General features: G+C 42.2%; 1 protein-coding gene and 1 long non-coding RNA gene across 5 annotated transcripts in view; both read left to right on the top strand.

Annotated features, from left to right (window-relative positions):
• LOC309635824 overlaps positions 1 to 22622 on the top strand; it is a 189130-nt gene that overhangs the window by 18201 nt on the left and 148307 nt on the right. The window lies entirely within an intron of this gene.
• Positions 22001 to 22622, top strand: part of NRBF2 (nuclear receptor binding factor 2) — a 31114-nt gene continuing 30492 nt past the window's right edge. The window contains exon 1 of one of the 4 annotated variants that reach the window (XM_082407502.1): positions 22001 to 22284. In XM_082407502.1, coding sequence (XP_082263628.1) covers positions 22200 to 22284 — 85 coding nt within the window. In that variant the 5' untranslated portion in view covers positions 22001 to 22199. The remainder of the gene's footprint in view (positions 22285 to 22622) is intronic. The other 3 variants (XM_082407501.1, XM_082407504.1, XM_082407503.1) reach the window with 3 other exon arrangements.

The raw sequence follows: 22622 nt of genomic DNA, 5'->3' as shown, positions 1-22622 counted from the left end.
CAGGGTATACTAGATTTTTGAATTGTGGATAAAGATGTACCTTCTAGGATAATGGAATATCATGGAAGTCAAAGGAATACAGTTTCAAGAAGAAAGTGGTGGTCAGTGGTGTCAGATGTTATTAAGAGATGAAGGGCAAGGATTGAAGAAAAAGTCATTAGACTTGGTGATCAAGAAGATAATAGTGACATCTTCAAGAGTATTTCCTTTACTGGTATAAAGTACTGAGAGCACAAGGCAACTTTTTTTTTTGGCTGCTTTGGGTCTTTGTTGCTGCACACAGGCTTTCTCTAGTTGCAGTGAGTGGAGTCTACTCTTCGTTGTGGTGCACAGGCTTCTCATTGTGGTGGCTTCTCTTGTTATGGAGCATGGGCTCTAGGTGTGCAGACTTCAGTAGTTTTGGCGCATGGGCTCAGTAGTTGTGGCTCACAGGCTCTGGAGTGCATGCTCAGTAGCTGTGGCACATGGGCTTAGTTGCTCCACAGCATGTGGGATCTTCCTGAACCAGGGAGAGAACCTGTGTCCCCTGCATTGGCAGGTGGATTATTAACCACTCCACCAAGGCAACTTTTAAGGAGTTAAAGAGTAAGACAAGCTACATACCCATAGGATGGTTAAAATTAAAAAGACAACAAATACAAAGTATTGACAACAATTTAGAGCAAGTCGCATTTTCATTCACTGCTGGTGGTAGTGTAATTAGCTTTTAAGCATTTTGGAAAACTGACAATATCTACTAAAGCTGAATATTTGCATAACACATGACCCAGCAATTCTAGAAACATGCTCAGCAGAAATGACTGCCTGTGTGCTCCAGAAAACATGTACAAGAATGTTCATATTAGTTTTGTTTTGGAGTAGTGGTAGGTTCATGGGCATTAATTATATTATAAATAAATTAGCTACAAATAAATAAAAGTGCCATACATGGACTATTGATGACAGTTGGACGTGAATCAAGGATTATAATTAATTCAAAATTGTGCACTGATCTACAGATTCAGTGACATCCCTATCAAACTACCAATGGCATTTTCCACAGAACTAGAACAAAAAAATTCACAATTTGTATGGAAACACAAAAGACCCCAAATAGCCAAAGCAATCTTGAGAAAGAAAAATGGACCTGGAGGAATCAAGCTCCCTGACTTCAGACTATACTACAAAGCTACAGTAATCAAGACAGTATGGTACTGGCACAAAAACAGAAATATGGATCAATGGAACAGGATAGAAAGCCCAGAGATAGACCCATACACATATGGTCACCTTATCTTTGACAAAGGAGGCAAGAATATACAATGGAGAAAAGACAGCCTCTTCAATATGTGGTGCTGGGAAAACTGGACAGCTACATGTAAAAGAATGAAATTAGAACACTTCCTAACACCATACACAAAAATAAACTCAAAATGGATTAAAGACCTAAATGTAAGGCCAGACACTATCAAACTCTTAGAGGAAAACATAGGCAGAACACTCTTATGACATAAATCGCAGCAAGATCCTTTTTGACCCAGCTCCTAGAGAAATGGAAATAAAAACAAAAATAAACAAATGGGACCTAATGAAACTTAAAAGCTTTCACACAGTAAAGGAAACCATAAACAAGACGAAAAGACAACCCGCAGAATGGGAGAAAATATTTGCAAATGAAACAATGGACAAAGGATTAATCTCCAAAGTATACAAGCAGCTCATGCAGCTCAATATCAAAAAGACAAACAACCCAATCCAAAAATGGGCAGAAGACCTAAATAGACATTTCTCCAAAGAAGAGATACAGATTGCCAACAAACACATGAAAGGATGCTCATTAGAGAAATGCAAATCAAAACTACAATGAGGTATCGCCTCACACCGGTCAGAATGGCCATCATCAAAAAATCTACAAACAATAAATGCTGGAGAGGGTGTGGAGAAAAGGGAACCCTCTTGCACTGTTGCTGGGAATGTAAACTGATACAGCCACTATGGAGAACAGTATGGAGGTTCCTTAAAAGACTAAAAATAGAACTGACATATGACCCAGCAATCCCACTACTGGGCATATACCCTGAGAAAACCATAATTTGAAAGAGAGTCCTGTACCACAATGTTCATTGCAGCACTATTTACAATAGCCAGGACATGGAAGCAACCTAAGTGTCCATCGACAGATGAATGGATAAACGAGAGGTGACACATATATACAATGGAATATTATCCAGCCATAAAAAGAAATGAAACTGAGTTATTTGTAGTGAGGTGTATGGACCTAGAGTCTGTCCTACAGAGTGAAGTAAGTCAGAAAGAGAAAAACAAATACCGTATGCTAACACATATACATGGAATCTAAAAAAAAAAAGGTTTTGATGAACCTAGGGGCAGGACAGGAATAAAGATGCAGATGTAGAGAATGGACTTAGGACACGGAGCGGGGGAAGGGTAAGCTGGGACGAAGTGAGAGAGTAGCATTGACATATATACACTACCAAATGTAAAATAGATAGCCAGTGAGAAGCAGCTGCATATTACAGGGAGATTAGTTTGGTGCTTTGTGACCACCTAGAGGGGTGGAATAAGGAGGGTGGGAGGGAGATGCAAGAGGGAGGGGATATGGGGATATATGTATGCATATAGCTGATTGACTTTGTTATACAGTAGAAAGTAACACAACATTGTAAAAAATTATACTCCAATAAAGATGTTACAAAAATTGGTTTCCATCAGCATGTGTGGAAAGATTTCATTTATGCTCACGTAAAAACTAGACAAATAGGGCTTCCCTGGTGGCGCAGTGGTTGAGAATCTGCCTGCTAATGCAGGGGACACGGGTTCGAGCCCTGGTCTGGGAAGATCCCACATGCCGTGGAGCAACTAGGCCCGTGAGCCACAAATACTGAGCCTGCGCGTCTGGAGCCTGTGCTCCGCAACAAGAGAGGCCGCGATAATGAGGGGCCCGCGCACCACGATGAAGAGTGGCCCCCGCTTGCCGCAACTAGAGAAAGCCCTCGCACAGAAACGAAGACCCAACACAGCCATAAATAAATAAATAAATACCCCCCCGCCAAAAAAATTAAAAAAAAAAAAAAAACTAGACAAATACAAAATGGATTTGGCCACTTGTTTTGAATTTTAGCACTGAAAAACAAAGAACAACTGCAACAACAACAAACTGTGCCCTGAGTTCCATATAAAAGGAGGAGAGGTGTAGGTTGTAAACGAGAATGGTCCCTAAGGATGTACTACTTCTTCCAAGTACACTGATTATAGAAGCAAAGGAAGAGGTAGGAGGGTAACTGATGGCAGTCTGTTTATGGGATGTGTTTCTCCCAGGGCCACTCTCACTCTCTGAGACAGACCACATTCTATCTATGGAATGTGTATCTCTCTAAATAAACTGCTTTCACTTTACTATGGCTTGCTCTTGAATTCTTTCCTGCAAGAAGCCAAAGATCCACACTTGGTGGCCAGTTCTAGGGACTCACTCAAGTCCTGGTGAAACCATGTGCCTCAGATTGGGACTCAAACCCGTGTGCCAGGACTCGAACCCAGCCTAAACCCAGATTAGGAGTTGAACCCAAGTGGCCGGGACTCAAACCCTGCCAAAACACACGGTCTTTTAACTGTGATCACACATCTGGTTTCAGGACTTAATGAAGCTCAGGTTCTTGACGTCTCATCCCAGAAAGAATTCAGTGAGAGACAAAGTGATAGGTAAGAAGTGGATTATTTATTTATTTATTTATTTATTTATTTTTAGGATATGTGCTTTTTTAAAATAAATTTATTTATTTTTGGCTGCGTTGGGTCTATATTGCTGCACATGGGCTTTCTCTAGTTGCGGCAAGTGGGGGCTACTCTTTGTCACGGTGCGTGGACTGCTCATTGTGGTGGCTTCTCTTGTTGCGGAGCTCGGGCTCTAGGCGTGTGGGCTCCATTAGTTGTGGCACACAGGCTCTAGAGCGCAGGCTCAGTAGTTGTGGCGCACGGACTTAGTTGCTCTGAGGCATGTGGGATCTTACTGGACCAGGGCTCAAACCCATGTCCCCTGCATTAGCAGGCAGATTTTTAACCACTGCGCCACCAGGGAAGCCCGTGGATTATTTAGAGAGCAACATACTCCACAGAGTGTGCACCCTCTCGGAAAGTGAGAAAGGCACCAGGGTATGGGGTTGTCAGTTTTTATAGGGGTGGGTAATTTCATAGGCTAATGAGTGGGAGGAGTATTCCAGCTATTTTGGGGAAGGAGCAGAGATTTCCAGGCATTGGGCCACCGCCCACTCTTTGATCTTTGATGGTCGGCCTCAGAACTGTCATGGTGCCGGTGGATGTGTCATTTAACTTGCTGATGTGTTACAATGAGCATATACTGAGGCTCAAGGTCTAGTGGAAGTCAACTCGTCCGCCATCGTGGGCCTATTTGGTTCTAATCAGTTTATGTCGTGTCCTTGGGCTCTGTCATTCATTTTTTCTTTTAATAAATAAATAAATTTATTTAAAAATAAATAAATGAATAAATAAAAAACACACCCTGGAAATTGCCTACTTCTCTTCTTTCTTCACACATCTCACTGGCCACAAGCTAGTCATATAACCACACAGAGCCGAAAGGAGGCTGAAAATGCAGTCTTCATTAGAGAGAACAGAGAGAGTTGATGTTGATGGGCAACAAAATCAATTAGTCTCCACCAAATCAGGTCAGACCCCTGATTACCACTCCAGCCCTGCAGTCTATTGTAACTACCATGATTATCTTGCTTTTGTTAAGTGCCTGAAATCAACTCCTTCTACTCTGGTATCTTTCCTTTTCCATTAAAATCAAGGGTCCCATTTAAACTGCATCCAATTGCATCATTGATTTATGGAAATCACTCATGAAATTGCTTTTTGGAGATGCTGGTACTCTACTCCCCAATGCGTTTTTGTCTTCTGGGCCCTCTTGAGGATAGAATAGATGTATGGGCAGGTCACACATGATACATCTTTTACAGCATTTCTATTTTTTTTAAATTTATTAATTTAATTAAATTTTTTTATACAACAGGTTATTAGTTATCTATTTTATACATATTAGTGTATAGATGTCAATCCCAATCTCCCAATTCATCCCACCACCACCACCACCCCCGCCACTTTCCCCCCTTGGTGTGCATACATTTGTTCTTTACATCTGTGTCTCTATTTCTGCCCTGCAAACCAGTTCATCAGTACCATTTTTCTAGGTTCCACATATATGTATTAATATACGATATTTGCTTTTCTCTTTCTGGCTTACTTCACTCTGTATGACAGTCTCTAGATCCATCCACATCTCTACAAATGACCCAGTTTCATTCCTTTTTATGGCTGAGTAATATTCCATTGTATAAATGTACCACATCTTCTTTATCCATTCGTCTGTCGATGGGCATTTAGGTTGCTTCCATGAGCTGGGTATTGTAAATAGTGCTGCAGTGAACACTGGGGTGCACGTGTCTTTTTGAATTATGATTTTCTCTGGGTATGTGCCCGGTAGTGGGATTGCTGGGTCATATGGTAATTCTATTTTTAGTTTTTTAAGGAACCTCCATACTGTTCTCCATAGTGGCTGTATCAATTTACATTCCCACCAACAGTGCAAGAGGGTTCCCTTTTCTCCACACCCTCTCCAGCATTTGTTGTTTGTTCATTTTCTGATGATGCCCATTCTAACTGGTGTGAGGGGATACCTCATTGTAGTTTTGATTTGCATTTCTCTAATAATTAATGATGTTGAGCAGCTTTTCATGTGCTTCTTGGCCATCTGTATGACTTCTTTGGAGAAATGTCTATTTAGGTCTTCTGCCCATTTTTGGGTTGGGTTTTTTGTTTTTTAATATTGAGCTGCATGAGCTGTTTATATATTTTGGAGATTAATCCTTTGTCCGTTGATTCGTTTGCAAATATTTTCTCCCATTCTGAGTGTTGTCTTTTTGCCTTATTTGTAGTTTCCTTCGCTTATGAAAAGCTTTTAAGTTTCATTAGGTCCCATTTGTTTATTTTTGTTTTTATTTCCATTACTCTAGGAGGTGGATCAAAAAAGTTCTTGCTATTACTCTAGGAGGTGTATCAAAAAAGTTCTTGCTGTGATTTATGTCATTGAGTGTTCTTCCTATGTTTTCCTCTAAGAGTTTTATAGTGTCTGGTTTTACATTTAGGTCTCTAGTCCATTTTGAGTTTATTTTTGTGTATGGTGTTAGGGAGTGTTCTAATTCCATTCTTTTACATGTAGCTGTCCAGTTTTCCCAGCACCAGTTATTGAAGAGACTGTCTTTTCTCTACTGTATATCCTTGCCTCCTTTGTCATAGATTAGTTGACCATAGGTGCGTGGGTTTATCTCTGAGCTTACTATCCTGTTCCATTGATGTATGTTTCTGTTTTTGTGCCAGTACCATATTGTCTTGATTACTGCAGCTTTATAGTATAATCTGAAGTCAGGGAGTCTGATTCCTCCAGCTCCTTTTTTTTCCCTCAAGACTGCTTTGGCTATTTGGAATCTTTTGTGTCTCCATAAAATTTTAAGATTTTTTGTTCTAGTTCTGTAAAAAAATGCCATTGGTAATTTGATAGGGATTGCACTGAATCTGTAGATTGCTTTGGGTAGTATAGTCATTTTCACAATATTGATTGTTCCAATCCAAGAACATGATATATCTCTCCATCTGTTTGTGTCATCTTTGATTTCTTTTATCAGTGTCTTATAGTTTTCTGAGTACAGGTCTTTTACCTCCTTAGGTAGGTTTATTCCTACGTATTTTATTCTTTTTGTTGCAATGGTGAATGGGATTGTTTCCTTAATTTCTCTTTCTGATCTTTCATTGTTAGTGTATGGGAATGCAAGAGATTTCTGTGCATTAATTTTGTATCCTGCAACTTTACCAAATTCATGGATTAGCTCTAGTAGTTTTCTGGTGGCATCTTTAGGATTCTCTATGTATAGTATCATGTCATCTGCAAACAGTGACAGCTTTACTTCTTCTTTTCCAATTTGTATTCCTTTTATTTCTTTTTCTTCTCTGATTACCATGGCTAGGACTTCCAAAACTGTGTTGAATAATAGTGGTGAGAGTGGACATCCTTGTGTTGTTCCTGATCTTAGAGGAAATGCTTTCAGTTTTTCACCATTGAAAGAGATGTTTGCTGTGGGTTTGTTGTATATGGCCTTTATTATGTTGAGGTAGGTTCCCTCTATGCCCACTTTCTGGAGAGTTTTTATCATAAATGGGTGTTGAATTTTGTCAAAAGTTTTTTCTGCATCTATTGAGATGATCATATGGTTTTTCTTCTTCAATTTGTTGATATGGTGTATCACACTGATTGATTTGCGTATAATGAAGAATCCTTGCATCCCTGGGATAAATCCCACTTGATCATGGTATATGATCCTTTTAATGTGTTGTTGGATTCTGTTTGCTAGTATTTTGTTGAGGATTTTTGTATCTATATTCATCAGTGATATTGGTCTGTAATTTTCTTTTTTTGTAGTATCTTTGTCTGGTTTTGGTATCAGGGTGATGGTGGCCTCATAGAATGAGTTTGGGAGTGTTCCTTCCTCTGCAGTTTTTTTGGAAGAGTTTGAGAAGGATGGGTGTTAGCTCTTCTCTAAATGTTTGATAGAATTCACCTGTGAAGCCATCTGGTCCTGGACTTTAGTTTGTTGGATGATTTTTAATCACAGTTTCAATTTCTTTACTTGTGATTTGTCTGTTCATATTTTCTAGTTCTTCCTCGTTCAGTCTTGGGAAGTTATACCTTTCTAAGAATTTGTCCATTTCTTCCAGGTTGTCCATTTTATTGGCATAGAGTTGCTTGTAGTAGTCTCTTACGATGCTTTGTATTTCTATGGTGTCCGTTGTAACTTCTCCTTTTTCATTTCTAATTTTATTGCTTTGAGTCCTCTCCCTCTTTTCCTTGATGAGTCTGGTTAAAGATTTATCAATTTTGTTTATCTTCTCAAAGTACTAGCTTGTAGTTTTATTGATCTTTGCTATTGTTTTTTTTGTTTCTATTTCATTTATTTCCGCTCTGGTCTTTATGATTTCTTTCCTTCTGCTAACTTTGGGTTTTGCTTGTTCTTCTTTCTCTAGTTCCTTTAGGTGTAAGGTTAGATTGTTTATTTGAGATTTTTCCTGGTTCTGGAGTTAGGCTTGTATTGCTATAAACTTCCCTCTTAGAACTGCTTTTGCTGCATCCCATAGGTTTTGGATCATCGTGTTCTCATTGTCATTTGTCTCTAGGTATTTTTTGATTTCCTCTTTGATTTCTTCAGTGATCTCTTGGTTATTTAGTAATGTATTGTTTAGCCTCCATGTGTTTGTGGTTTTTACATTTTTTCCCCCTGTAATTGATTTCTAATCTCATAGTGTTGTGGTCGGAAAAGATGCTTGATATGATTTCAATTTTCTTAAATTTACTGAGGCTTGATTTGTGACCCAAGATGTGATCTATCCTGGAGAATGATCCATGTGCACTTGAGAAGAAAGTGTAATCTGCTGTTTTTGGGTAGAATGTGCTATAAATATCAATTAAATCTGTCTGGTCTATTGTGTCATTTAAAGCTTGTGTTTCCTTATTAATTTTCTGTTTGGATGATCTGTCCATTGGTGTAAGTGAGGTGTTAAAGTCCCCCCCTATTATTGTGTTACTGTTGATTTCCTCTTTTATAGCTGTTAGCAGTTGCCTTATGTATTGAGGTGCTCCTGTGTTGGGTACATATATATTTATAATTGTTATATCTTCTTCTTGGATTGATCCCTTGATCATTATGTAGTGTCCTTCCTTGTCTCTTGTAACATTCTTTATTTTAAAGTCTATTTTATCTGATATGAGTATTGCTACTCCAGCTTTCTCTTGATTTCCATTTGCATGGAATATCTTTCTCCATCCCTTCACTTTCAGTCTGTATGTGTCCTCAGGTCTGAAGTGTGTCTCTTGTAGACAGCATATATATGGGTCTTGTTTTTGTATCCATTCAGTGAGCCTGTGTCTTTTGGTTGGAACATTTAATCCATTCACGTTTAAGGTAATTATTGATCTGTATGTTCCTATTACCATTTTCTTAATTGTTTTGGGTTTGTTTTTGTAGGTCCTTTTCTTCTCTTGTGTTTCCCACTTAGAGAAGTTCCTTTAGCATTTGTTGTAGAGCTGGTTTGGTGGTGCTGAATCCTCTTAGCTTTTGCTTGTCTGTAAAACTTTTGATTTTTCCATCGAATCTGAATGAGATCCTTTCCGGGTAGAGTAATCTTGGTTGTAGGTTCTTCCCTTTCATCACTTTAAGTATATCATGCCACTCCCTTCTGGCTTGTAGATTTTCTGCTGAGAAATCAGCTGTTAACCTTATGGAAGTTCCCTTGTATGTTATTTGTCATTTTTCCCTTGCTGCTTTCAGTAATTTTTCTTTGTCTTTAATTTTTGCCAGTTTGATTATTATGTGTCTCAGCATGTTTCTCCTTGGGTTTATCCTGCCTGAGACTCTCTGAGCTTCCTGGATTTGGGTGGCTATTTCCTTTCCCATGTTAGGGAAGTTTTCGACTATAATCTCTTCACATATATTCTCGGGTCCTTTCTCTATCTCTTCTTCTTCTGGGACCCCTATAATGTGAATGTTTTTTTTAATTTATTTTTTATTTTTTTTTAACATCTTAATTGAAGTATAATTGCTTTACAATGGTGTGTTAGTTTCTGCTTTATAACAAAGTGAATCAGTTATACGTATACATATGTTCCCATATCTCTTCCCTCTTGCATCTCCCTCCCTCCCACCCTCCCTATCCCACCCCTCTAGGTGGTCACAAAGCACCGAGCTGATCTCCCTGTGCTATGCGGCTGCTTCCCACTAGCTATCTATTTTACATTTGGTAGTGTATATATGTCCATGACACTCTCTCACCCTGTCACATCTCACTCCTCCCCCTCCCCATATCCTCAAGTCCATTCTTTAGTAGGTCTGTGTCTTTATTCCCATCTTGCCACTAGGTTCTTCATGACCTTTTTTTTTTTTTCCTTAGATTCCATATATATGTGTTAGCATACTGTATTTGTTTTTCTCTTTCTGACTTACTTCACTCTGTATGACAGACTCTAACTCCATCCACCTCATTACAAATACCTCCATTTCATTTCTTTTTATGGCTGAGTAATATTCCATTGTATATATGTGCCACATCTTCTTTATCCATTCATCCGATGATGGACACTTAGGTTGCTTCCATGTCCTGGCTATTGTAAATAGAGCTGCAATGAACATTTTGGTACATGACTCTTTTTGAATTATGGTTTTCTCAGGGTATATGCCCAGTAGTGGGATTGCTGGGTCATATGGTAGTTCTATTTTTAGTTTTTTAAGGAACCTCCATACTGTTCTCCATAGTGGCTGTATCAATTTACATTCCCACCAACAGTGCAAGAGTGTTCCCTTTTCTCCACACCCTCTCCAGCATTTATTGTTTGTAGATTTTTTGATGATGGCCATTCTGACCGGTGTGAGATGATACCTCATTGTAGTTTTGATTTGCATTTCTCTAATGATTAAGGATGTTGAGCATTCTTTCATGTGTCTGTTGGCCATCTGTATATCTTCTTTGGAGAAATGTCTATTTAGGTCTTCTGCCCATTTTTGGATTGGGTTTTTTGTTTTTTTGTTATTGAGCTGCATGAGCTGCTTGTAAATCTTGGAGATTAATCCTTTGTCAGTTGCTTCATTTGCAAATATTTTCTCCCATTCTGCGGGTTGTCTTTTGGTCTTGCTTATGGTTTCCTTTGCTGTGCAAAAGCTTTTAAGTTTCATTAGGTCCCATTTGTTTATTTGTGTTTTTATTTCCATTTGTCTAGGAGCTGGGTCAAAAAGGATCTTGCTGCGATTTATGTCATAGAGTGTTCTGCCTATGTTTTCCTCTAAGAGTTTGATAGTGTCTGGCTTTACACTTAGGTCTTTAATCCATTTTGAGTTTATTTTTGTGTATGGTGTTAGGGAGTGTTCTCATTTCATACTTTTACATGTACCTGTCCAATTTTCCCAGCACCACTTATTGGAGAGGCTGTCTTTTCTCCACTGTATATGCTTGCCTCCTTTATCAAAGATAAAGTGACCATATTTGCGTGGGTTTATCTCTGGGCTTTCTATCCTGTTCCATTCATCTATATTTCTGTTTTTGTGGCAGTACCAAACTGTCTTGATTACTGTAGCTTTATAATATAGTCTGAAGTCAGGGAGCCTGATTCCTCCAGCTCCATTTTTCGTTCTCAAGATTGCTTTGGCTATATAATGTGAATGTTGTTGCGTTTAATGTTGTCCCAGAGGTCTCTTAGGCTGTCTTCATTTCTTTTCATTGTTTTTTCTTTATTCTGTTTTGCGGCAGCGAATTCCACCTTCTGTCTTCCAGGTCACTTATCCATTCTTCTGCCTCAGTTATTCTGTTATTGAATCCTTCTAGTGTATTTTTCATTTCAGTTATTGTACTGTTCATCTCTGTTTGTTTGTTCTTTAATTCTTCTAGGTGTTTGTTCTTTAATTCTTCCAGGTCTTTGTTAAACACTAATTGCATCTTCTCGGTCTTTGCCTCCAATCTTTTTCCGAGGTTCTGGACCACCTTCAGTATCACTATACTGAATTCTTTTTCTGGACGGTTGCCTTTCTCCACTTCATTTAGTTGTTTTTCTGGGGTTTTATCTTGTTCCTTCATCTGGTACAAAGTCCTCTGCCTTTTTATTTTGTCTGTCTTTCTGTGATGTGGTTTTCCTTCCACAGGCTGCAGAACTGTAGTTCTTCTTGCTTCTGCTGTCTCAGGCTCTGTCATTCTTTTAAAGTTTGTTTCTTGCCCCCTTCCCTCCTGTTTCACTTGGACATGACCCCATCTTTTCCCTGCAACAGAGAGATAGTGTGGGCCCCTGCTATTAATCTGCCATGCCAGACCTGGACTGCCTTCCTCTAGACTTCCTTTACAGACTTCCATCTTAATTAAGCTATTTTTATTCTGCGGTTTTTTAATTATATGCAGGAAAATACAATTCATAACTAATAAATTTCAATTACATTCCCCATGTAATTTAATCTGGTCAAAGTTGGTTTCTGCTATTTGCAACGAAAAGAGTGCCAACTAAAATAGATGGCACAGGATTCATTGTTATAAGGTCAAAATTTGATATTCCTTGTTTTACTTACTTTAAGACTTATTGTCGGGACTTCCCTGGTGGTGCAGTGGTTAAGAATCTGCCTGCCAATGCAGGAGACACAGGTTCGATTCCTGGTCCGGGAAGATCCCACATGCCACGGAGCAACTGAGCCCGTGTGCCACAACTACTGAGCCTGCGCTCTAGAGCCTGTGAGCCACAACTACTGAGTCCACATTCTGCAACTACTGAAGCTCAGATGCCTAGAGCCCGCACTTCACAACAAGAGAAGCCACTGCAATAAGAAGCTCTCGCACCGCAACCAAGAGTAGACCCCGCTTGCCGCACCTAGAGAAAGCCCGCGTGCAGGAACGAAGACCCAAGGCAGCCCAAAATAAAACAAAATTAAAAAATAAAAAATAAAAAGGTTACAAAAAATAAACTTATTGTCAGTGAATATTGAAGAAAGTACATTTAATATCATGTCTTTATTCAATGATTTTAAAAGATAGAATAATCAATGATTAAAAATACACTGGGGGCTTCCCTGGTGGCGCAGTGGTTGAGAATCTGTCTGCCAATGCAGGGGACACGGGTTCGAGCCCTGGTCTGGGAGGATCCTACATGCTGCGGAGCGACTAGGCCCGTGAGCCACAACTACTGAGCCTGCGCGTCTGGAGCCTGTGCTCCGTGACAAGAGAGGCCGCGACAGTGAAAAGCCCACGCACCGTGATGAAGAGTGGCCCCCGCTTGCCACAACTGGAGAAAGCCCTCACATAGAAATGAAGACCCAACACAGCCAAAAAAATAAAATAAATAAATAAATAAATAAAATCCAGCCATTCATATTAAAAAAAATTATTAAAAAAAGAAATCTCCCTTTAAAAGAAAATACACTGGAAGAGTGGACAACTGTCCAAGATTCTTTCACAAGTAAACATCACGAAAAAAAATGAAGAGTCAGGATTTCTCTAGATTAAAAGCAAATTAAGAGACTAAGAGACAGCAATTCCATGTAAGTTGTGGACTTTGATTGGATCTTGACTTGCTACAATCTTGGTATTTTGGAAACAGTTGGGAAAGTTTGACTATGGTATGGGCTGATATTAAGGAATTAATGTTAATTTTGTTATGTACAACTTAAGGTATTATAGTAGAGAAAAATGTTCTCATTTTTTAGAGATGAATACTAAAGTAATTAGAGGAAAGTAAAATATTATTTAAGATTCACTTAAAAATTTCTAGCAGACAAATAGATGGAGAAAATATGGAAAAATATTAACACTGAATATAGGGTTTGGATATATTGGTGTTCATTATACTATTATACTTTTTGATATACTTGAAATTTTTCATTATAAGAGGTATAAAAACGCAAAAAAGGCTTTAATTATTTATACAGTTACAAAGTAAACTTGATCAAAATGCAGCCAATAATTATGACTTAATTAAGTAGGATATTTGCTTTGTGATCATTGAAGAATTCAAGAAAGTTCTTTATTTCAATCTCACGTAAATTATTTCAATATTGTGGCCCCAAATTCCTTAATTGGTCTATTTTTCTAATTACTCGTCTCACTTCCCCCAAAATGTAAACTGGAAGAGTGTGATCAACGTGGCAGTCAAGCCGTGGAAGAGTCAATTAGAGTCCTGTGGATTTTAGAACTGGCAAGGGAGAATTCAGCATGGAATAAAGCTGAAGTCTGGCTAGCCTCCATGTATGCTGTAAGAATTCTTTGGCTGCAGCCCTGGTGTCCTAACATCTGAGGTTGCATCATTCTTCTCACAGTTGCTTCTGGCCCAAATGTCAACAGCATGTGATGTAAACAGGTCAGGATAATGTGTATAAGGTGTCTGTCAAATTTTCTCTCCTTTCTTTCTCTCTCTCTCTCCCCCACTCCCCCCAACTCCCCGCTCCCTCCCTCCCTCTTTCTCTTTTTCCTTTTTCTTTCTCCTTCCCTCCCTCCCTCCTTTCCTCCCTCCTTCCTTCATTCCTTACTTCCTTCCCTCCCTTCCTCCTTCCTTCCTTTTTCTTTCCTTCTTTTTCCTCCTTTCCTTCTCTCTCTCTCTCTCTCTCTCCTTGTCCCTCCTTCTCTCCCTCCCACCCTCCCTCCCTTCTCTCCACCCTTCTTTCTTTTTGTTTGCTTATTTTGGAAACTCAAGCTTACATAGGTTCAAGACAGATTTCCCCCCAAGGACTTTTCAGTTCCCTGAAGGGTGGAAAAAGTATAAAGTCCTGCAAAAAAGACCATTTCAGAAGTAAAGAATGCAGTGAGAGTGAGAAGTAAAAGATTCAATTAGTGGTAAAATGTTTACTTTTTCTGTGCCGCTTTGCTATGAACCCTTCCTTCCCTGAAGCCCTCACATGTCTTCCCAGAATTGTCAGTCAGAGGTCTCCCGTGCTTGTGTTGCTTAGGTGGAATGGCAGCAGGGAGCATGGAACACAGAGGGACTGAATAGGCTAACAATGGACTTGAGAATCTTGGCAACTGAAGAAAATGTTTTTAAAGGAAGCTGGAGGCAAATCTCTCCTAGAAAACTTCAGGAAGAACAGTTTCTGAACTTCTGCCTATGACTTCAATCATTTCTTTCCTACCATTCAGTTTCTAAGTCTTCTCTCATTTACATTGATTTAAAAGTAATTGAACTCCATCTTCCAATATCTCATGATTCCTTTGATCCTTTTCCAATATGTGACTACTCTGTTTGAAATAAAGTCCAGTGGACCAGCATTTTGCATCAGAGGGTCAGAGCAAGAGGTAGAGCTGGAAGTTTGAGGTCTGTGTAATTGGAGATGGTGATTATAATAGCTAAAGGGACTTGATTAGAGATGCCTCAGTGTTCTGACATGTCTGAAAAGAAAATATAGGTGAAAACTGTTTCCTTCATGCCTGACCCAGCACAGATCAACAGGTGAATTATTTTTTATAGATGGAAACAAGGCAGCCCTCCTGGTGTACCAGCAGGTGCACGTCCAAGGACATTTGGGATTCTGGAGAGCTCTCTTCTGCTCCCTTAGTTGAGAAACACCTAATGTAAAGTTGGTTGAATCATTGCCTTTCTGCCTTTATTTGACAGACTTTTCCCTGGTGTCAGCTTACTGGTAAGAAACCTGCCCTGAAATTCTACTTTCCTTGGCCTCCCCTCTGTTGAGCTTTGTTGAGTAGAATGCCTGACTCCTGCCTAACTTGGCTCTCTTCATCCTGGCTCAGGCTGAAGCGACTGGACAGCTTGGCTCAGAGTCCAAGGAATTAGAGACTGCAACCTTGTGGCTACCCTCCCCCTCCCTCACGTGGCCTGTTCCTGCCCAGTCTGGTTTGTGAATAGTTCTTGGCAATTACCCCAGAGGAGACTAGAGCCACTAACAATAGCAACTCTCTTTTTAGCTCGAATCTCTTGGTACCCAGGACCTGAACTTAGGAAAACCCAAAATAACCTATGTAATTACAGTGGGTTACCCTAACAGTCTATTTCTGCTATTACCAACCTTAGATGTCACTCCAGTAGATATTTAGCTGCTTGTAGTGGAAAGAGTACCGGGCTTATGGCCAGACAGACCTAGATTCAAGACCTAGCTCGGCTATTTACTAATTTTATGACACTGGGCAAGCCACTAATTTGAACCTGTTGGAATTGAATGGGTGCCCGCCTGTACATGTAAGTGCTTGGAAACCTGCAAAGTCTTATACAAAGTTAAACCATTGCTATTGGGAAATGGAATATAGTTTCAAGAAAAGAAGAAATTTAAATCTTCAAGAAACAAATGAATCAACTTTTTTACCCTCTGTTCCACACCATGCTCAGTCTTAAAAACAAACAATTAAAACTATAGGTAGTTTCCATTTAAAGTTAAAGGCAGTCTTCCCCCTTTGTTTATGATGAAGTTGGAAATGGGGAAGGATTTGGCAGTTCCTTTCATATCAAGGAATGACAAAGCAAGATGAGTCCTTACACCTAGTAAGTACAGGAAAGAGGGTTATCCACTTAACATGCTAACTATGCCAGCAAACTGGTTTTCTCTGAAGTTTAGCCATTATTTTTATCACTTAAATTTTTATTTTGTATGTAGGAAAAGAGATTGGTTCTTCAGATTTAGACATATTTTTGCACTCTCTCACTAATTAATTAATTAATTTATTTATTTATTTTTGGCTGTGTTGGGTCTTCGTTTCTGTGCGAGGGCTTTCTCTAGTTGTGGCAAGCGGGGGCCACTTCTCACTACTCTTGTATAAACAGAGCAGGACCCTGTGGGGCGCTACTGGGTACAAATCCTTTCCATGTTTCTTGTTCGTAGGAAATAAGCTTCATTCAGCCTCCTTGACCTTCTCTGAGTTCCAAAGGGCAGATTCAAACAGTGGCTCATCAGGGAAGGGAGGGAATGCAGAAAAAAAGGAGGAGCAGTCAAGAAACAATAGTGCAGTCCTGGGGCAGGGTCATGGTTTTGGCCAAAAATGCCTTCTCTCATATCAAGAAAGCCAGACCTGGTTCTCTTTCTCCAGGGATTCCCCCCCCGCCACAACCCCAACCCTATCTGCTTCCACTGTTATTGCCCCTTTGGCAGACCCTATAGGTTTTGTGACAAAGACAGTGTGCTTGGGGTGAATTCACTGGACAGTCTATAAACACAGAAGCTGTGGGAGTACACTGGATTCTTTTCCCCACAGTAAAGTCAGAGGAGGGGCCACACACACCTCAAGGACTATGTGATGGTTCTTGATGCTGACCTTGTGCTAATCCCCTTCTCCATGGAGCCCCTCTGCTTAAGGGGAGAGAAATAATAGAAGCAGAGAAAACAGAACAGGAGACCAGAAGTGTCTGTTCCCCCCTCTTCCTGTAACGGAGCACATCAAAGACTTATAACCAGAAAAACTTTTGAGGTCAATCCAAGATCCCCTTGATGCAGGAATCCCCTCTAAGCACCTCTGTCAAATGATCTTTCTAGTTTTGTTTGAACGGTTCTGGGACCAGGGAGAGCACTATTATAATACCCCCAGTGAGCGTCTTCACAAACTTTAAAAAAATTAATTAATTAGGCTGCTCTAGGTCTTAGTTGAGGCACGTGGGATCTTTGCTGCGGCATGCGGGCTCTTAGTTGAAGCACATGGACTCTTAGTTGCAGCATGCAGACTCCTAGTTGTGGCATGCAAACTCTTAGTTGTGGCATGCACGCGGGATATAGTTCCCCGACCAGGGATTGAACCTGGGCCCCCTGCATTGGGAGTCCAGAGTCTTACCCACTGGACCACCAGGGAAGTCCCTTCACATACTTTTATTTTCTATACTTGTTCTAGCATTTCTGTAGAGATTGCTCAGTCAAGGGCATGCACATTTTACATTTTGATAGCAGGCAACAGATTGTGCATATGTTCACACACCCATGTTATAGTGATTAATACAAACGCAGGGCATGGCAGTCATGGTGTTTCAGGAAAACAAAGTTGGGGCACGTGAGGATGGTCATGTGCCAGGTCTCAGGTGAGTCCCTGGGAAGGGCCGCCAAGTGTGGGTCCTTGGCTTCGTGCAGGAAAGATTCAAGATTGAGCCACAGTAAAGTGAAAGCAGGTTTATTCAGGGACATACACACTCCATAGACAGAGTGTGGGCCATCTCAGAAGACGAGAGGCCCCAGGGTACGGGTTGTCAGTTTTTATAGGCATGGGTAATTTCATAGGCTAATGAGTGGGAAGATTATTCCAACTATTTTAGGGAAGGGGTGGGGATTTCCAGGAGTTGGGCCACACCCCACTTTTGGACCTTTTAGGTTAGCCTTAGAACTGTCATGGTGCTGGTGGGTGTGTCATTTAGCTAATGTATTACAATGAATGTATAATGAGGCTCACGGGTCTACTGGAAGTCACTTGTCCATAATCTTGGACCTAGTTGGTTCTAACCAGTTCATGTCATGTCCTCAATGGCTGTCATTCTTTTTTTTTTAAATAACTTTATTTATTTATTTATTTATTTATTTATTTATTTATGGCTGTGTTGGGTCTTCGTTTCTGTGCAAGGGCTTTCTCTAGTTGTGGCGAGCGGGGGCCGCTCTTCATCGCGGTGCGCGGGCCTCTCACTGTCGCGGCCTCTCTTGTTGCGGAGCACAGGCTCCAGGCGCGCAGGCTCAGTAGTTGTGGCTCATGGGCCTAGTTGCTCCGTGGCATGTGGGATCTTCCCAGACCAGGGCTCGAACCCGTGTCCCCTGCATTGGCAGGCAGATTCTCAACCACTGTGCCACCAGGGAAGCCCTGTCATTCTTTTAAAGGTTGTGCCCTGCCCCCTTCCTGTCTCAATGGGAAGGCAGATTACAGTTCAAACAAAGAAAGAACTCTCTAATTTAAAAAAAAATGGATCACAACGGATCACTTTGAGGTAGTAAGTGTTCAAGAAGAGATTGGAGAATCTGATGCTGTAGATGCGTATAAGATTATGCCACCAAACAAAGTTTGTGTGCCTGAGGCACAGTGAGGCCAAATAAACATTGCAGTTTGGAGTAGAGAAAGGTTTATTGCAGGGCCAAGCAAGGAGAACGGGTGGGGGACTTCCCTGGTGGTGCAGTGGTTAAGAATCCGCCTGCCAACACAGGGGACACAGGTTTGAGCCCTGGTACGGGAGCAACTAAGCCCATGTGCCACAACTACTGAGCCTGAGCTCTAGAGCCTGCAAGCCACAACTACTGAGCCCATGCACCACAACTCCTGAAGCCCGTGTGCCTAGAGCCCGTGCTCCACAACAAGAGAAGCCACCGCAATGAGAAGCCCGTGCACTGCAACAAAGAGTAACCCCTGCTTGCCGCAACTAGAGAAAGCCTGTGCACAGCAACGAAGACCCAACACAGCCAAAAATAAATAAATAAATGTATTTTTAAAAAAGGATTATGGGTGGCTTGTACCCAAAAACCCTGAACTCCCTGGTAGTTTTGGGGGAAAAGTTTTTATAGGCAAAATTTGGGGTGAGGGCTGCAGAGTGTGTGCCTTTCTTCTGATTGGTTGGTGGTTAGTTAACAGGGTGATGTTCCAGGAATCTTGCTCTCAGCCTGAAGTTGCCATTCTCCACCTGGGTGGGGGCCTTAGTTCTGCAGAAGAGCTCAAAGATATTATATATTCCTTGAGGAGGAACCAGGACCCTGCCCCAAGGCTGCACTATTGTTTCTTGACAGCCCCTCCCTTGTTTCTGTATTCCCTCTCTTCCCTGATTAGCAACTGTTTGAACCTGCCCTTTGGAACTCAGGAAAGGTCAAGGAGGCTGAATGACGCCTATTTCCTACAAACAAGAAATGGGGGTTGGGGGGGGAATTCCCTGGAGGTCCAGTGGTTAGGACTCAGTGCTTCCACTGCAGGGGGCATGGGTTCAATCCCTGGGGAAATAAGATCCTGCATGCCACATGGCGCGGCCAAAAAAAAAAAAAAAAAAGAGAAATGGGGGACACGGAAAGGATTTGTACCTGGGAGCCCTACAGGGTCCTGCTTGGTTTCAATTAGAGCAGCTAATATCTAAGGAATGTCTGAAATCGGGCCTTGAGGTATACTCTGGAAAAGCACACTAACCTCTCCAATGTGGCAAGTCCCTAAGTGGTGGTGAAGCTGTGCAACTCAGATTGATACTTGAACCCACACGCTGGGACTTGAACCCAGCCAAAACCCAGATTGGGACTTGAACCCACCATATTTTGACTGAAATCACACCTGGTCTCAGGACTTAATGAAGCTCAGGTTCTTTATGTCTCAGAACAGAAAGAATTCAGAGGGAGACAAAGTGATACGTGAGAAGTGGATTTATTTAGAGAGAAACACACTCCACAGACAGATTGTGGGCCGTTTCAGAAGATGAGAGTGGCCCCAGGGTATGGGGTTGTCACTTTTTCTAGGAGTGGGTAATTTCATAGGCCAATGAGTGGGAGGAGTATTCCAGCTATTTTGGGGAAGGGGTGGGGATTGCCAGGAATTGGGCCACCACTCAATTTTTGACCTTTATGATTGGCCTTGGAAGTGTCATGGCGCCTGTGGCTGTGTCATTTAGCTTGCTGATGTGCTACAATGAGCATATACTGAGGTTCAAGGTCTAGTGGAAGTCGACTGGTCTGCCATCTTGGACATATTTGGTTCTAATCAGTTTACATCATGTCCTCGGGCTATGTCATTCTTTTAAAGGTTGTGCCCTGCCCCCTTCCCTCCTGTTTCAGTGGCCCATTGAGGATTGGGTTCTTTTACATGAAATTCACTTTCCAGGTGAGCCACAGAGAGCACTGAAAGCTTTGCAGCTTTTAAATGTTCCCCCAAACCCACTGGCCCCATCTTGCTGAGTTGCAGCAGAGATGTACTGCTGAGCTTTTCCCATCTCTGCTTCAGTAATAGGCATGTCCACCTGTGTCCCCAGCTCGGATGGCCTGGGGATTTCTACAACCCTTTATTGATAGTCTCAGGAAATAAATGGGCTTTTTCTAATAGGCTAAGGAGTCTTCCATGTGTCTGAAAAGATACAAACCTGCAGGTAGAAAAAAACGGCCACTGGCAAGCTTCAGGCATAGCTGCTGTTCCCCATACTTCAAGAGAAGCAGCTTGGATAGCTCTGAAGTCTTTGCAGGCCTGCAGCCTCTTCCTGTGATGATCTGGCCACGAACAGCACAGTCTTCATAGCCTGTGGCTGGTCAGGCCAACAGCATGACAGCAAGTGGCAGAGAATACAGCTGGCAGATGCAATGTCCATGTCACCATTTGGACATGGTTGTAAACATCTATCAGGTCTTGCCGTTTGCCGATCTGAATGAAGTTGCTCTCAAACACATAGTCTCCTTCCTTGTCCAGCTGTTGCTGAAGTTCCCCTTAGAAATATTAAACTTGCCCACTGCACAGCCAGCCACTGTAGGAGTACTGCAGTGACATGGATTCACTGCTCATGGTTATAGTTTATCAAGAAAGCTCTGCCTCTGGATTTCATCCCCATGAAGGGGTCTTAATAGTTTTCTTTGCCATATAATAAATTGTCACAAACTTAGTGGCTAAAAGCAACACACATTTATTACCTCACAATTTCCATGGGTTAGGAATTTGGGAATGGCTTTGATGGGTCCTCTGCTCAGGATCTCACAAGGCTGCAATCAAGGTGTAGGCCAAGGCTGGGGTCTCACCTAAAGCTTGGGGGTGCTCACCTAAAGCTTGGGGTCCTCTTCCAAGCTCACAGGGCATTTTTTTTTTTTCCCGGCCACGGCTTGCAGGATCTTAGTTCCCCCACCAGAGATGGAACCTGGGCCCTCCGCAGTGAAAGCATGGAGTCCTAACCACTGCACCGCCAGGGAATTCCCAAGCTCACAAGGCTTTTGAAAGAATTTATTTCCTTCAAGTTGCACAATTCATGGTGCCTCTATCACAGCTGTTTCCTTTACAGCATAAATCACAATTATTTTTTACCAGTGAATTCCTTGACAGAAAGAACCCACCATAGTGGTTTAGCACATAATTGTTAAATGAATCAAGGATTACATATGGTTATTTGTGACCCATATTATTTTCTTCATTAGTTTGTTAGCAACTTGAGAGCGCAGCCCTGAATCATTTGTTTGTCTCCCTCCAGCAGGGTCTAGTCCAGTGCATGGTTTAGCATTACTCTAATCTCGTTTCTGGAAAAAAAAATCAGGTGCAAGAATAAAGGTGGGGACTTGAAAGCAAGGGAGAATGTGGCAAAGCAGAGTGAATCTGGGAAGAGTTACGCTGGAAGGAAATGGGAGAGACCAATAGCAGAAGTCAGCCACTTTTACTTAAATTCCAGCAACAAGGCTGTACCTCCTCACGTGACGTATGCGGAAGCTGAAGACATGCTTCTCGCGAGAGGAAAGATGGACCGCGAGAAAGTGTACGTTTGTCCGTGCCCCGCCTTCCCTGAGCCCCACCCACTCCCTGTCCTCCCTCCCACCTTGAACCAGCCGCGTGTGACGTCGTGACGCGTGCGTGGCCGCGGCGCGGGGGGCGGGCCCGCGGCGCCGCGCCGGAGGAGGAAGTGGTGCGGTTGTTGCTCACTCTGCGCCCGCCGCTGGCTCCCGGGGCGCGGAGTGGGGCCACAGTCGCCGCCGCTGCGTCGCGCTCTCCAGCTGTTACCCTCCATGTGCCCGGGCTCCGTCGCTCCCCTTCCTCAGGCCGCCGCTTACCCCGGGGTCTATGGAAGTAATGGAAGGACCCCTCAACCTGGTGAGTGGCCCACAGAGGGTTGCGTCCGCCCTCGGGCGCCTTTGCCTCAGAAGCCCGGTCTCGGCGTGCAGCTGACCCTCGAGGCCGGGGGGCGGGTTTGGCACGGGTGGTCCTGAAGGCTGGGGGCGCAGGCAAGGCGCGGCCCTACAGCGGCTCCGGCCAAGCCACGGCAGACGGCCCCTCGGGGATCCCTGGGAAGCTCCCGCCTCCCATTTCCCGCCTCCTCCAGGCGCCACCTGCCTCAGGGCTCTGGGCGAGGGGCTCCCACCAGCGGGGGCTGCCACCTCTCCAGGCCGGAGGAAATGCCTCCAAGCGCCACGTAACCACCTCTCTGCAGC

Source organism: Balaenoptera borealis, assembly GCF_965194805.1.
Source record: "Balaenoptera borealis genome assembly, chromosome: 10".
NCBI classification, from domain to species: Eukaryota; Metazoa; Chordata; class Mammalia; order Artiodactyla; family Balaenopteridae; genus Balaenoptera; species Balaenoptera borealis.
This window is presented reverse-complemented; position numbering and strand designations above follow the sequence as displayed.